Genomic DNA, 17,719 nt, shown 5'->3' with positions numbered 1-17,719 from the left:
TAACTTTACAAAAAAAAATACAATATTTCAACCTTTATTCATTTTCAACCAATGTGGTTGAAGTTTTTACAGTATAAAATAATAAAGAGGCAAAGAAAATTATTTTATTATGGTAAATATGAGTTTATGATAGCGTTTATAATTAAACCACAGTAGACGTCATGAAATGTTTTAATGCACCGTATCGAGTTAAAAACATCTCAACTTTTCAGAATGCCGCAAGCACAAGAATATCAGACCTGAACCAGGAAGTTGGTCACCAGATCACACGGTAACCAGTTAAACCGTAACACCAGAGAGCGCCAAGATGTTTTCCTCTGAGGTGCTCGTGCATCGCAGTTGTGCAGCCGTGGTACACCATATCGGTTTTACAAAGGGAACAAAGGGCAATTTTATTTGTCCTCTGTTTAAAGTATTCCCATACTTTTGATAACAGTGGTCTCTATTTTTGTGATAGAATGCAACTTTCTCCATTCCCAGTATGTCAGTAGTTACGCGAGATGTAAACAAACAATGTGACGCGTCGACGCATTTCACACACGTCGACGTATTTTTGTAGTCGACATAATCAATGACGTCGACGCGTCGTTGCAGCACTAGATCAATTATTTAGGCAATATTTTTTTATTAATGTATTGAAGTCCACAAAATTATTAGTTATTAGGCACTGAATGAATTCTTTACAGCCTTTTAAAATAAAAAAAATTAAAATAAAGAATAAAAAAATCTATTTTTTCTGGTTTTAAAAGCAAATTAAATAAAGTGCACACAATTATTACTGAAGAACAAACAAAGAACAAATATACCTGTGCAATTACATTCCCTGAGCCCCCCTTCTGAATGTGCTATCAGCTTCGCTCCCTCTGTTCGCTGCTCCTCTGCGCGTTGTGTCAGTGAGTCATGTGACGACACAACAACGAATCACAGCAGAGCAGCAGGAGGGGGAGGAGTAGCAAAGTGGCCCAGGATGTGAAAGCAGCGTTTGTTCAGGATTGTAGAGGTAGAAGACACGAGCAAAGTATAATGAACGTATATGAGAGATATTTAAATTAAAATATCGATTCAATTACAATTGTATCGATCCGATACCAATACCAGTGTTGGCATCAATACTATCGATATTTAGATCAATCCGCCCACCCCTACTCGCATTAACTGTAAGGGAAACTTACATACGAAACTTAGCTAGATGTATATAATTAATGATTTTCTAATTTAAAAACGGATAGTGGTATATCAAAAAGGAAACATCCTCCCTACATTTTTGCGTACCTCTGTGTGGAAATTCATCAAGATACAATGCAGAGATTGCTTTATTCTTCTACTGATTATGTGGATCAGCGTCAGGTCAGGTCCACAGGGATTTCTTCTTTCAAACACAAACCACTCAAATATGCAATACTTTTCGAAGAGCTGGTTTTGTTCTGACTGTTATGTAAGATCAATGTTTCTGACTGTCAAACAAGACGCACAGAGATTTCTGATAAAGCATGTTTTATTAACTTTATTTGATAAGATAATTTATAACCGTACAATTAAACGTAATGTAATTATGGTAGGTGTGCATTAATTAAAAGATCGCTGTTTGCATTCATGTTTTATCAATGTTTATTTGTTTTGTGAAAGATCTGCAGCATAAATCATCTGTCTATGAGCAGCGCATGTATATTGTTATTCTTTTGCATTAATTATCAGATAAAAAAGATATTAAAATTAGTCATGTATTACTTTACTGTGTAAAATAATAAAATATGTTGTGAAAATAATGATGAAACAAACTGATGTGCACGATTGAGAAATGGATACTTATGAAGATAATTCGCAGCCCACGTCTCACGAGGTAAATATTTCATTAAAAAAATCTATGTAATACAAACATTTTCGAGAAATTAGTAATTTGTACATTTACATAATTGGTAAGATAAAAATACATTATGTAGCTGTGTATACACACCATGAGTTCAACGCTGATTTCGTGAACAGTAGTGTATTTAATTCATTCACCAGACCCAGACATATGTTTCCAATGAATTGGCTCAGTTAACATTTATATTAGCAGTGTATATCTTATTTGCATTTGAAGTGATATTAAAAAATCCTGTAATATTTGGATTTCTCCGGTTCTCTGCACTGACCTTTAGCACAAGACCGGAAATCCAAGATGGCGGAGATATGCAACTAGCCCATTGGTCCCTTCACGATCTGATTTTTTTTATTGGCGACTGAAGTGCGGTCAAAAGTTTGAATATCAATTCAAATTGTGGGCGTACTCGGTAACGAACTATGATTTGAAAGTAACAGTGTATTTTTTTAATTTTTTTTTTTTTGCTTAATTTGTACTTAAGTACAAGTAAAAGTACAGCTTTAAAAATATACTAAAAAAGTACAAGTACCCGAGAAAACTACTTAATTACAGTAACGTGAGTAGTTGTAATTTGTTACTTCCCACCACTGATCAAAAGTGGCAAAGACATTTATAACAAGATTTCAATTTCACATAAACTTTGTTCTTCTGAACTTTCTATCAAAGAAACCTGAAAAAAATATACTCAACTGTTTTCAACAATAATAATAATAATAGTTTTTAGCAGCAAATCAGAATATTATTCTGATTTCTGAAGATCATGTGACACTGAAGACTGGAGGAATGATGCTGAAAATTCATCTTTGCATCACAGGAATAAATTACATTTTTTAAATACATTTAAGTAGAAAGCAGCTATTTTAAATAGTAAAAATATTTCTAAATGTTACTGTTGCTGTACTTTGCATCCAATAAATGCAGGTTTGGTGACCAGAAGAGACTTCTTTGAAAAACATTACACATTTTACGGTTCAAAAATTTTTGACTGCTAGTGTATATATAATATATTGAATACCCCAATTTTTCATATTAAAATTATGAAAAAGTTGTTTAAATCACTGATTCAACGACTCACTCATAAACCTACTACTCTTGTTTAATTACTGGATGAATCAGCGTTTTTGAATGATTCTCTTGAATGAATAATTCATTCATTGACAAATACATTTTTAAGACACTTGTCGCCACCTAGTAGCAAAACAGTGCAACAGACACGGACGTTATTTAAAGCGCAGTACTTTCAAAGGGGGATTTGTTATATTTTGATCGCTGCCATATAGACATCAGTGTTTATATCTGAACTATAAACTTTATCCCAGTATTTCTGTGATAATATGAATGACTGTAAGACAGAAATAATACTGTGTAGTTGAAAAGACAGTTTGTGAAGATGTTTCTTAACCAAACATAACTGCTCTCACTGTGTCACATGGCGAACATGGATCTGAATGATCCGGGAAAGACTTTGTCGAAGGTTTAACAGACTCTGCAGGGAACTACACTGCGACCAAAATGGTCACATATGTGACCTTTTGAAATGACATTGCAACCCTAATTTTTATGAGGTCGCAAATGTATCACTGATTATTTTTGTACCTACCTTAGGCAATATGCTATGATTTACTATGAGAATTATTAAAACAGAAATGTGTATTTTAAGAATATGTTTTATAACGTGCTCCGAGCATTCAACACATCAAGTTGGCTTCAGCCCCACGATGCGGTAAAGCTGAACTGAGTAGCTGGTTACTCGCGCGCTGTGTTCGGTGTGCACGAGAGAGCCGCGTCTCGCAAACAGCAACACTGAACCGAGCTCTCCTTCAGGACGTTATAATCCTCCTGCACCTGAACGAACAAATACAAATCGCAGTTTAAACAAACAGAAAAAAAAGAGCCAAAAGCAAAAGAGCTTGATCCAGCACCGCGGTGTTCTGGTGTTCAGGGAGCAAGCAGAGATGCGTCTCAAAGTCTTCTTGGTTTTGTACCAACAAATACATACAAAATATGTCAAAATACCCGTCTTGGAAAGTGTGTTCGAAAAGTCTGTGGTTATGTCTTAAGTGAAAGTAAAGAGTTGAGAAAGAAATCGGATGTGTATCATTATAATGGATGCGTTTGTCTCTTAAAGTGACCGCGCCTAATTTACTAGCTCTGCTGTCAGGGTCTTTAATGTATGAAAATGAAAGTAAATTACTCACTGCTCTTGATTGAATTACCTTGTAGTTTTAACAAGAATTTATCCAAAGTCAAACTAAAAATCTGATATAATTGATTATATTGTTTTACTAGTGGATGCAGGCCACTAGTTCATTTATGTAAGTGAGTATAAAAAATACAGTGATCTGTGAAATATTATACCCAAAAATTCTTCATACTGTAGACTACTATTGAAATTTATATTTATTTAATTAGGCACCTGCCCATGTTTTGCTTAAGTGTTTCTTTCTTTAATTGCTAATGCAACCTTTTCACACCACAGACTGAACCAAATTAAGCATTGCTTGCTTGGTAACTGTTCAACAATGTATTGATAGTTGTGTAAATATTGTCATACTGACAGTTGTCTGAAGTTTTGGTTGATTCCATTACATATCTTTCTATCAAAGTTATCTGACATTATCAAGATGAATTTGTTCTGACACAGTTTAACTCTGAGTTCTTGTCATATTTTATTACCAATTTCTAAACTACAGCAAATAAAGTGTGATAATGTGAGAAATGTTAAAGGTGTCTGAATACATTTTGGTTTGACTGTGTATTTTATTTTACAGTGAAGACTATGCAGTGCTATTTTACATTAGTTTCTGGACACCTACAAACTTAAAAAAACAAATAAACATGTAAATAGCACATATAAATAAATAGTACGAACATACAGTACAAATTAAACCATTTCAGACAGGTCCCACTGTACAACCTGCAGCAGCTACGGCCCTGGGTTAAAAAAGATGGCAAGTAAAATAAAAAGCACGTCTGTATGCAATACAGTTTCATAATTGTTCATTATTATCCAGAGCGGCTTACTATAAATAATTTGTGTGACCAAATCATGTTTTGCGCCAGTAACTGAAAACGTTATTTGCGCAAGTGCCACCAGTGTAGTTCCCTGCTCTGGGAATCGATGAGATCGAGAGGGTGTCTGAATCGAGATCGCGATCTTTTAACAATTAATGCAGCTCTAAATAAAGTTGCCCTTTCATACTTTTAAATGATTGTCTTTTGAACTCATATGAGTTCTGTGTTCCTTTGTTTGTAGAAAGGAAAAGTGTGTGTTTTTCTGGAATGTAGAGAAAGGACGGGGAAGTGAGGACAGTCCTGAGGTGTCTGCCACTGGAACCTCTCCAGATACAATGATCTTTGTTCTGTTAAACGTTATCGCTGATCTTTGATCCTTGTTTTTGAGGCCTGGAGCTTCCTAGCTAAATTATGACTTGCGAAATGGTTAGGAGGGAGAAGCGTTAGATGTCTCTGGAATGTAAAGTGGTGGGAATCTCATGGTGATTCACAGGTTTATTTGTGTAACCTTGAACACATCGCTAACGCTGTTAGTCTTTAAGCGGCTGATCATAAAGGATGCGTCTGTGGCAGTCAAATGGAAAATAACAGGTTATGAGACAGAAGTTGAACTTTAAACTTGAGCGCCGCATTTTTAGTTTCTTGTGCAAGACGCGGGTGCAACAGCAAAACAAGTCCGTCAAGCACAAACAAACAAAAAAAAACTATTGTAGCCTACTACTAGTAGTAGAAAAAAATATGAAAATATGAAAATCGTGAAAATATGACATCTCAAACATACAGTACTACTGTATGTTTGAGATGTGATATTTTCACGAAGGTTGACAGGCTGAAATGTGCTGTTATTATCTTTGTTTTTTACAAAACATTGCTAATAATATTATCATCCATGTGGAGAGACATTTCCCCACAATGTAGAGAATACCAGGACAACACACACACACACACACACACACGCATACACACACACACACACACACACACACACACACACACACACACAGACAGACAGACACACACACACACACACACACACGCATACACACACACACAAACAGACAGACAGACACACACACACATACACAAACAGACAGATACACGCACACACAAACAGACAGACAGACACACACACACACACACACACACACACGCATACACACACACACACACAAACAGACAGACAGACACACACACACACACACAAACAGACAGACAGACACACACACACACATACACACGCATACACAAACAAACAGACAGACACACACACACACACGCATACACAAACAGACAGACAGACACACACGCATACACAAACAGACAGACAGACACACACACACACGCATACACAAACACAAACAGACAGACACACACGAGTTCATCTTTAATATGAATTAGTTTGTCTGAATTTTTCATAGTTTTTACTTTTTTTTTTTTTGTTCAATCTCAAACCATTATTTTTTTTTTATTATTAAGATGTCTGCACAAGAGTTAACTAATCTGTGCAAAAAAATAAACTTTGAAATTAAATGTCTTGCTTTGGTCTTCACTGGAAGTGTTCTGTTTGCTCTGCTAAACTATAATTACTAATAAAATAATATAATATAATTACTAAAACTGAAACTAAATAAAATAAAAACTATATATAAACATGTTTGCAAAATAAAAAATAAACTAAAACTAACCTTCATACATTGTTTTTTGTTGTTGTTATTGTTTCTTATGATTTATGATGCAACAAAACTTTTGATTCTGCATTTTTGTTTAAATTTACATTGTGATAAACAAGGTTGTGTTCCATATTGTGGTGTTCAGCAATTTTATGGACAAAAATAAACCATTAAAATATCAAGTAAATAAGTATTGTGAAACTTGGTGCCACAGTGACACTCTTGTCCCAAAAATTATTTCTATACCACGATATTCAATTTGTTGTTCCATGGTGAGTAATTTTTCCCTGTTGCACCTACACAAAACTTGAGGGTTCCCCCACCTGCCAAATCCCACTTTAACAACTGTGTATATATATACACACACATAACATAAATTGTATCTGTATATCTAAATAAAAATAGACTATAGATATACAGCATATGATCCAGAGTAACTAACTACTTGTGTAGTTTTTTTTTTTTATCCGATACTTTTTTACTCTTACTCAAGTAACTATTCAGACTAGTACTTTTACTTTTACTTGAGTAAATATTTCTATAAGTACATTTACTTTTACTTGAGTACAGTTTTTGGCTCATTAGACCAGCTGTTCTGATTCTCTGAGCAGTGTGACATCACGGTTTAGGCTCCGCCCACTGCTGATGACTGACAGTCATGCATTACCATACATTACCATAGTTTCTGCTCTCAGAGTGTTGTTTGGTTGTACCACAGGAATAGGAATTATGTGACAGAAATAAAAACTTTGTTGTATTTCTATCAAGAATCAGGACAAATTGTACATGAATCATGAGAAGTGTAAATTATTTGATTAAATGAACAACTTATTTGTTTTTCTGTTTTGAAGACCAAATTTTTGTTTTATCAAGACATTGTGACTTTATTAAATAGTTTTCTTCTATCTTCTCTCTTTCTCTCAATGTAGATTAAGAAACTGTGATTTGACAGATGAAGGTTGTTCTGCTGTGACTTCATGAACATAACGTGTCTGATTCATTGTGTTTTCTCTTTCTGTCTTCAGTCTGTGTGATTGCAGTATTACAGAGAAACAGTGTCTCATCCTGACTTCAGCTCTGAAATCAAACCCATCACACCTGAGAGAACTGAACCTGAGCTGGAATAAACTACTAGGAGACTCTGGAGTGAAACACCTCAGTGATCTACTGATGAACACACAATTCAAGCTGGAGAAACTACAGTTAGTATCATTATACTCTACAGCATTTACAGTCAGATTAAAGATTACCATGAAATTAAAGTTGACAGTTATTATTTTTTATGGAATATTGCAGTGCTGAAATGATTTATCTGTGCACATAACGTATTTATAATCCTGATCTTTCATCTGAATAACTTTCCTTCTCCTCACATCTGTGATGAATCCTGTCCGTGGTCTTCTTATTTTGACTCACACTACACAGACTGTTATGTGTCCCCCGGACTACATTTCCCATGATCCATTGCACTGATTAACCATAATTGAAGATGATTCATCTGTGATTATGAACATGATATTTCATAACTTGACAGTGATATCTTGCATATCTGTGTTTTAAATGCTGCTCCATCTAAAATCACATCAAATCACAATCAGGACCCCCCCCCCCCCCCCCCCCCCCGATCTGAGGGTTGCCCCCCTTAAAAATTTGATTAAGAACCATGTGTTGTATTGTAAAAAACTATGTTTTATACTTTGAATAATAGTGTAAGTATTAAAATAACAAACACAAACGGGGCAAAAATGTGTTTTATATTTATAAATATTTTGAGTCTCCCCTCCGCTGCCTCACAGTTCTTTGATCCATATGCCTTTTTTTTTACATGACCCACACACACGCACACACACTCAGACACAGGAGTTCGCTGAGAGAGAAGAAAGTCAATAGTTGACAAAAAGGGTTGCCAGGTTTTCAAAACAAAATCTGCCTCCTCAAAAATAGCCCAAACTAACCATGTTTCGAGGGGGTCCCTTGGTAAAAATCACATTCCGGGCTTAAATACACATTACTGGGGTCACTTCAATACGCTGAAACAGTGACAAAGTTGCCCATTTCCATGAGAAAACTGTGAACTTGGTAACACTGTGATGAATAGTAATGTCTACAACGTACACAAGTGCTCTCTCCCTGCTGCACAGTTATTTGCTGACACAGGTTACTTGTCCAATCCAACTGCATATTGTACTCATTATTGTATTTTTTATTTTTTTGTTAAACAAAATCAATTCAATCAAACATTTTTTTTTTTTTGAGTATCGATTCTTTCGATTCTCACATCAGTATCGATATATTGATATTTCAGATCGATACGCCCTTCCCTAGCGAGATCCAAGCGGACAGAACGGCAAAACTAACTGAATTGTAAATGCCATCATTTAGAATTAAACAAACTTGTTTTTGATGACCCATGCTGACACAAAGTTAATTGTGAAATGTTTGCACTTTGTAGAGTAAAGTGACGGCAGTTCAAGCATTTTTATAATCTTTCATTTGTATAAAAAGTAGTGGTCGGCCGTTATCGGCGTTAACGTGCTGCGTTAACGTGAGACTCTTATCGGGCGATTAAAAAAAATATCGCCGTTAATCTATTCTCAAAGTTGGGTTGAGAGCTGAGTCTATACTAGGTGAGCTATGATGACTTTCACCTTGATATTTTGGCGCGGATGTATACCTAGCCGAATCTGTAGGGGTGAGAACGAGTCTTTAAACCTGTGTGTATGCCTACTGTGAAATTACCACATCAAACGTGACGTGCTAACATGGATGCAGCTGAAGCCGCCGGGTTTGCTTCAGGGAATTTATTTTTATTTAAGAAGCTTCCCAATGGAAACCTCGACAAGACGCACGCCTGATTCACACATACTCCATCTGCAGTGTGTATGCAGTCCGTGTGCGTTACGTATGTGGTGCAGAAGCAGCACGGTCTCATACTCATTGTGCTTTCACACAGGACACGTTTGCAGTCCACTACTCGGTATGTACAGAATCAGAATCAGAATGAGCTTTATTGCCAAATATGCTTGTGCATACAATGAATTTGTTTTAGTGACATAAGCTTCCAGTACACAGAGACAACAACCCACAGACAAAAAAAAAATTAAATAAGTGTATAAACAATTGTGCTATAAATGATAATGGAATAGGATTGAGTAAAATGCAGGGATGTACTAGGATGGAGGGGTAACAAATAAATATAAGGATATTGCACTTTTCTTTGCATAAGCATAAGTGGGGAACATTTAACTGTTCATGAGGTAGATAGCCTGGGGGAAGAAACTGTTTTTGTGCCTTGCTGTTCTGGTATTTGCGGCTCTGAGGCGACGGCCAGATGGCAAAAGTTCAAAGATGGGGTGACTTGGATGTGAGGGATCCAGAGTGATTTTCTGAGCCCTTTTCCTCACTCTGGATGTATACAGTTCTTGAAGGGTGGGCAGGGGAGCACCAATAACCCTTTCGGCAGTCCGAACAGTTCTCTGTAGTCTTCTGATGTCTGATTTTGTTGCTGAACCAAACCAGACAGTTATTGAAGTACATGTGCACTGCTGCTAACGCAGCACTCCTGGAACACACTAACAGACCGCAACCGCATGAACGCTGGAATCCGGTAACATGGGTGCGTAAAAAAAAAAAAAAATGCAATGCATATGCACTGCAGACGGATTATATGTGTAACCGGCATAAGGTTGTTTGCACCTTGTGCAATGTGGAATTTGTTTACAGCTTTCTCAAGCACTTTGTGATGCATTTTGGAAACAGGAGATGAGCCCCTGGTCTAATGCACCACCCTTCTTGAGAAACCCGTTCTCAAAGACTTAACGTTACTTTTAGTCATTATTTTATTTGGGTAGCACACATATTCTGAATGCCTTCGGCAGAATTCAAATGAGCCATTTTAATCTAGATTAATTCCAAGATTACAGTGAGATTAATCTAGATTAAAAAAAAATAATCTATGCCCACCACTAATAAAAAGACTTTGATTCTTGAACTCATTCTTGTTAAGTACAGCCGCAGTTGTCACCGGAAAAAACTTTTACCCTGCAAGCGCCAATCCGAAAGCCAGAAACACGGCAGTGTGAAAAAGGCTAATCGTGCAGAACCTGTGCAAGCATGGCTCTTAATGGTATATTTGTTTGTTGTTGTCTCATACTTTTAGATATGCTGTTGTTCGTAAATGCTACTACTTCTGTTAGCTTGTAATATAAAGGTTTATTTTGATGAAAGCTTTAATACAGCTCAGCAACCACACGTGTGTCCATGTAGAATGCTTCTCATTGCTATGTGGAAATAAGTGTTTAAATAGAACAGTTTGTTGGAGCTGAAAGAGAGAGAGAAAGTAATGCAGAGCTTGTGCAGAGTGACGCAAGGAACAGTATTAAGAGCCGCTGCTATAGAACATTGATTTTGAAACTTGTGAATCCATTAGAATCTTTAAAAGATAGAATCACGATTTATATATGAACAGATTTTTACGTGCACCCCAAGATTTCTCTTCCTCATCTCTAAAGCAGCACAGCATGGCCTCGCCCCCTTCACCACATGTTCCCGGGGACGGGGTTTATCTGGGTTTGTGATGTAACGGACTTGGGAAAAAGCTTGTTGTAGTCCAGGGATAGGCAACATTGGTCCCTGAGTGCCGCTGTCCAGAGTTTAGCTCTAACCCTAATCAAACACACCTGAACAAATTCATCAGGTCTTCAGGATTCAGACAAGTGAGGCTTTTTTTCAGTGTTGGAGCTAAACTCTGCAGGACTTCGGCACTCCAGGACTGCCGTTGCCTAGCCCTGTTGTAGTCCCTTGCATTGAACTTTCAGTGCTGCAACTTTGCAGATATTGTTTATGCTCAAACAGCAGCATTGCACACTAGCTTATGTTAAAAAACTGAACTCACAATCAACCACCCCTTTAAAGTAAAAAGGGTCAAATACAAATAAAATACAAATACAATTGTTTATAGTTAACTCAAAAATGTGCTATCATTATTTAAACCTTAGTTATTATTTTTTTCATTTCCAAACTTAAAATCAGCAAGCTTTTATTTTGGCGGGTTGCCAGCAAGTCTATGCGCTTCCGGGTTTAGTCTAAAGAGCGTCAGTGAATAAAATGTCACAGTTTTGGATTGTGATTTGAAAACGTTAGCGGTTAGCCTAGATTTATGCTTTTAGTTTGTATACAGTACAGTCTGTCATCTAAAATAGTAATTGTGCATTAAGAGCTGTCAACCATGTCGGTCCACAAACACGCGCTCTGAACTAATTTACTGCGCATTTCTTATTTAGGTCGCGCATGCGCACCTGCAGAACACTTATGTGCACCACGAGTATATTCAATCAGTTTATTATTCTTATTATTTATTATACAATAAACAAAAAGCTACTTGTGTATCATTGCTCTTTTGTTGATTCTGATTGCTTCTGTTGTCCTCATTTGTAAGTCACTTTGAAAAAAAAAAAAAGTGTCTGATATATGACTAAATGTAAATGTAAGGTTTTGGAAATGTTAAATTTTTTTACTTTTTTATTATTGCACTGTATGGTGTTAACACAAGATGAATTACTAACACATGAACATAACGTGTCTGATTCATTGTGTTTTCTCTTTCTGTCTTCAGTCTGTTAGGATGCAGTATTACAGAGAAACAGTGTGTCATCCTGACTTCAGCTCTGAAATCAAACCCATCACACCTGAGAGAACTGGAGCTGAGCAGGAATAAACTACTAGGAGACTCTGGAGTGAAACACCTCAGTGATCTACTGATGAACACACAATTCAAGCTGGAGAAACTAGAGTTAGTATCATTATACTCTACAGCAGTTACAGTCAGATTAAAGATTACTGTTTAAAGGAAAGGATATGACGTGTGGCCAAATATAGTGTCCCATACTCTGAACATGTGCTCTGCATTTAACCCTGTTACGGTCCCTACAAAGGTCTAGGAGTTTAAAGGGACGCATAACATAATAGATGGACACGGCTGGAATATCCCAAAATAATCCTTTATTTTAACACAAAATACTCACAAAAGTAACCAAAATTATGAGATAGGGAGCCCAGCAACATAATAAAGAAATAACTAAACTAACAGAAACAGGCTGGGGCTCCCTACTCCAAAATAACAACAAGATAGGAGCAGGAGATGATGGGGTAATGGAGAAGTCTGTGGCTGGCAGAGAGAGAATGAAAGGGTCCGCCTCCTTACATTTTATAGCCTCGTTTCCCCAGCTCGACCAATAAGAATCTTAAGACAAAAAAAAAAAAAGAATTAAGAAATGAGCACTACTAATTATTTGAGGACTCTGGGCCGGGGCGTACGCAAGACGCGCGTAACAAACCCACACATACACACCGTGAACACACACCTGCGGCACCTGAGAAACAGTTGTGGTTCAGTTCTTGCTCGAGGGTCTCATCTCAGTCGTTGTATTGAAGGTAGAAGAGAGCGCTGGATATTCACTCTCTCCACCTACAATCCCTGCTGGACCTGAGACTCGAACCCACAACCTTCAGGTTACAATCCCTTCTGGACCTGAGACTCGAACCCACAACCTTCAGGTTACAATCCCTTCTGGACCTGAGACTCGAACCCACAACCTTCAGGTTACAATCCCTGCTGGACCTGAGACTCGAACCCACAACCTTCAGGTTACAATCCCTTCTGGACCTGAGACTCGAACCCACAACCTTCAGGTTACAATCCCTTCTGGACCTGAGACTCGAACCCACAACCTTCAGGTTACAATCCCTGCTGGACCTGAGACTCGAACCCACAACCTTCAGGTTACAATCCCTTCTGGACCTGAGACTCGAACCCACAACCTTCAGGTTACAATCCCTGCTGGACCTGAGACTCGAACCCACAACCTTCAGGTTACAATCCCTTCTGGACCTGAGACTCGAACCCACAACCTTCAGGTTACAAGCCTGACTCTCTCACCATTAGACCACGACTGACCCAATAAAACAAAAACAGAAGAAAAAAGATTAACAAAGTAGATTCAGATATAGGATCAACTATAGAACTACTTAAAATCATATTAAAATAAGTTAATATAATAAGTTTATTATTAGTTTATTATAATATAATAATAAAATAATATAATAAGGTTTTTGGCAATGTTTCAATTATTGCACTGTATGTTGTTAACAGATGATGAATTACTCACACATGAACATAACGTGTCTGATTCATTGTGTTTTCTCTTTCTGTCCTTAGTCTGTGTAGATGCAGTATTACAGAGAAACAGTGTCTCATCCTGACTTCAGCTCTGAAATCAAACCCATCACACCTGAGAGAACTGAACCTGAGCTGGAATCAAATAAGAAACACAGGACTGAATCACTTATGTGACGTACTGAAGGATTCACGCTGTAAACTGGAGAGATTGAGGTCAGTAACATTCACAGACAAGAATCAAAATGATGAAAATCACTTTGTTTAACTCTTATGTGCTGTTCAAGGTCTTTTGAGACCCCAAATTATGTTTGCTGAAATAAAAACAAATGTTTCCTTTATCTAAATGTCATGAGACTTTGTACGGTTGTCAACACTTGATAGATCTACAAATAGAAAATTTAATTGGATTGATATCTGGTTGTGTGTTAGTGTGAAAAAAGTCACTCTCTAAGAGACCCATATTGAAATGAATAGAAACATTATAAAATCAATACTTTTTCTTAATTTATCAAATAAAATCAATAAATCCACCACAATTCAGACCACAAAAGTGAATTGGCAATCCTTCCACACATTCACAATGCAGAACGATTACACACACATATTGCTTATTATGTAGCATCATTTTTTTTACTTTTATAATCCTGTTAATCATTTTTGGATTTTGATAACATTAAGTTAATAACGTGATTTAATGTTCCGTTTAATTAATTCAATACAATTATTCACTTAATCTTTCATTTTTGGCCACCTTATTGCGATAGAAATGCTAGCTTCTATAATTTCTTCAACAAAAACATGTGGACATCACAACCCTTACAAAAACTAATCCTTGGTTTTATTGAAGTAAAATTTTCTTGTGTCATTTCTGAATAATTGAGACTATAAAATCAAACAGACAACTGTATTAGTAAATTATAGCCATAGGCAACTGTCTAGCTACAATTGGAATTTGTAAATAATAATTGTTTTATTTTTACTTGTTCATTCAATTTTTTGAATGCTACTGCTAAATACTATTTTACCTGCAAAACACTCTTTATTTTTATTAGTGTATTATGTGTATTTGTAACTTGTATCTTTGTTCTATTTGTTTTTTTAATAACAAAGATAAAATAATTACACAGATTTTTGATGTTTGTAGGTGGCTAATTGAGCAAAGTGCTTCCATTTACTTTATTTTTTTATTATTATGGGAATGGAAAATTTTGGATTTTTTGTTACATAATTTGTCAAAAATGTCAGTCACAACACAGATAACACACACAGTCTGAAGAGCTGACACCAGCACATCCACGACGGAGGAAAAACACGCCATGTTATCCCCATTAATCACAATTAGGAATGTGGGTCTTTTATAAAGTGAATTTTACATAAAGAGCTCTTTATATATAAAAACCTATATAATATATTTGTAATTTATTTTTATAAATTTTATATCATAAATCCTTAAACTACATAAATGTAGAGTAAAAACATTAATAAATGACACATTTTGTTACAAATGTCCTTTTGTTGGCTGTGTTCTCTGGAGAGCCCAAACAGCACGAGTGTCGTCCTCAAACGAACAGCACATAAGAGTTCAACAAAACACTTTATACTCAATATCTCATGATGAATGTGTTCACATTATATTTGTGAAAGATTCTTCATCTTAATGATTTGTTTGTAAGATGATCTCTCTTCCTCTGTTTGTCTCTTTCTAGTCTTCGTGTCTGTGACATTACAGATGTTTCTTTGACAAACACAAAAGCTCTGCAGTTTCTAAAACAGCTTGATCTGAGATACAATAAGATTAGCGACTCAAAGCAGAAGCTCATTGATGTGCTGCGAGACTCAAACTGTGAACTGAGGTGAGTAAACTTCACTTTGTGATATTAAAGAGATTCATTTACCTCTGATATCTGAACAAATATATACTTTCAAATATTAGTGAAAAGAGTTGATCAAATGATCCTCAAGCTTTATTTCAAAGGGTTTGTGTCAGAATGAAATGTAAAGTTGATAAAAATGTTGAACACAAAGGAGGAAAGAGAAGAAAAGCAGACTGTCACAGCTTTCTACAGCAACAGCTGCTTTATTAATGAGATCAGTAATAGTGAATCATTAGAGTTTGAAATAGATTTGTTCAGATTGTAGGAAAACGCTGGTAAAATCAGAGCAGATTCAGCTTCAGCTCACAGTCGTCCAGCATCACATGATCAATGTCTCTGTCTCTTGTGTGTTTTTACTTTGACAAGCAGCACGTCATTACTTTACACTTACTTTCTGTAAGAGATAATGTACCTCCAGCCGCTTGTTATCAATACAAACATGTTTAAACTAGAGGACAAACAGCTTTAACCAGTGACACATTTAACTGAAAGATTTCAGTTTTGAAAGATACTAAATCACATTTGTGTTTGTTCCTTGTCATTTATTAAAATGTGACTGAAGTATAGTAACCAATTGTTAATTTGTTTCACTGAACTCTGATTATCTTCTCTTTTCTTCACCAAAAGTCTCTGATAGAGATCCATCACCAAAAATCCCATCAATCCCAAGAAATACGCCATTGAGTTCAATCACCAAAAGCTGATAAATGCTGTGTATCATAAAGTGAAGTGTTCTTGAGAGGAGCAGTAAACATCAGCTGAAGATCCACAGAAGAGCTTCACTACTGTGTCTATGAGGAGAAATAAATGTGTGATAAATGTGTAAATGTGATCCATACAGGTGAAGAGACTCAGACTTTACAATCAAATAATGCAGCATGTGTGTTAGAAACATGATATTGAATGATTCATGTTGCTTTAGTATTCAAGCAGATGATCATTGTGTTTAATGTAAAGCCGGAGAATATTATATTATTATGAACTCTGTCTCTGTTAAAATACTTTCTCTGCTCAGAAATCAGGCTCTTGGTGTAAGACTGTAAGGTCTCCAAATATCTGTTTTTATATCAATTTGATTTAATTAATGAAAAGAGCAGGAATCAATCAATTTGATCTCTCTTTGTTAATATTTCTTCTCCTTCAGTGTTATATGGTAAATATGTTTTCTTCATTTGTGGGGAAGATTTTTGTAAAGTTGTTAGTAATTACTGTATAACAAATCAAACTAGAGTCATTTAAAATATAATATCTTGTGAAAGACACATTAGAGCGTTTTCAGCTGGATATAGATTACAAATGATCTTTTTATAATTGTGAAAGAGTCTGTGCATTTATTTTCTGAAAGTCCCGTTCATCTTTATTTGGGAATGAAATGTGATCATTGCTAAGTGTTACATTAAACTGCAGTCTAATCTTAAATATGTCATCAGTTTTACTTCATTCAGATGAACATGACTTTTCCAAAAGAAAAAAAAAATATATATATATATATATTTATTTGTTGTTGTTGTTAGGAAAATATGATATTCATTAAACTAATTGGAGTAACTCATAACTGTGAAATGTCTATTAACATTATCTTTAGTTGATAAATTGAATCAACACATTTTAGTGTCTGCTGACTGTATTTCCATTAAGATATATATACATATATGTGTGTGTGTGTGTGTTTGCAATTTGGACTTTCCGTTGTAAATTTCTCTAAATATTTTTATAGTGCCTAATCAACTATTTGACCCCACAGCTGACTGGGACTGAATGCCTGTCTACATCAGTAACTCGTTCACCCGTATTAAGTGTAACGTTAAACTACAGTCCAGTCTTAAATATGTCATCAGTTTTACTTCATTCAAATTAATATGACCGTTCCTGAATATGATATTTCCACTGTATGATCATGCTTGTATTGATTTAGATATTTTGGATATTAAAGTCACTTAAGGAAGCCAGAGTATTGGAAATTAAATACCTCTCTATTACAAAATACTAATTATTGTTTGGGTATAAAAAAAAAAAAAGTTCTTTTAAAACATATTCTAATATTCCTTATACTTTAAATTGAGAGTTGTTTAAATACAAGTCATAAATTCTCTATAAGATTCAGTAAAATATTTATAAT

At 35.6% G+C, this 17,719-nt stretch overlaps 1 protein-coding gene and 1 long non-coding RNA gene across 25 annotated transcripts in view; one reads left to right on the top strand and one right to left on the bottom strand.

The window, feature by feature from the left end:
• The window catches only part of LOC127987687 (NACHT, LRR and PYD domains-containing protein 12), an 84,426-nt gene extending 67,407 nt beyond the window's left edge, over positions 1 to 17,019 (top strand). For 22 of the 24 annotated variants that reach the window (XM_052590027.1, XM_052590026.1, XM_052590049.1 and 19 more), the window contains 5 exons: positions 7,575 to 7,751; positions 12,164 to 12,340; positions 13,766 to 13,939; positions 15,433 to 15,579; positions 16,228 to 17,019. In XM_052590027.1, the coding sequence (XP_052445987.1) occupies positions 7,575 to 7,751; positions 12,164 to 12,340; positions 13,766 to 13,939; positions 15,433 to 15,579; positions 16,228 to 16,234 (682 nt within the window). In that variant the 3' untranslated portion in view covers positions 16,235 to 17,019. The remainder of the gene's footprint in view (positions 1 to 7,574; positions 7,752 to 12,163; positions 12,341 to 13,765; positions 13,940 to 15,432; positions 15,580 to 16,227) is intronic. The other 2 variants (XM_052590032.1, XM_052590038.1) reach the window with 2 other exon arrangements.
• LOC127987692 (uncharacterized) overlaps positions 1 to 17,719 on the bottom strand; it is a 37,015-nt gene that overhangs the window by 4,840 nt on the left and 14,456 nt on the right. The gene's annotated exons all lie outside the window — the stretch shown is intronic.

Source organism: Carassius gibelio, chromosome B22 (assembly GCF_023724105.1).
Source record: "Carassius gibelio isolate Cgi1373 ecotype wild population from Czech Republic chromosome B22, carGib1.2-hapl.c, whole genome shotgun sequence".
Taxonomy (NCBI): domain Eukaryota; kingdom Metazoa; phylum Chordata; class Actinopteri; order Cypriniformes; family Cyprinidae; genus Carassius; species Carassius gibelio.
This window is presented reverse-complemented; position numbering and strand designations above follow the sequence as displayed.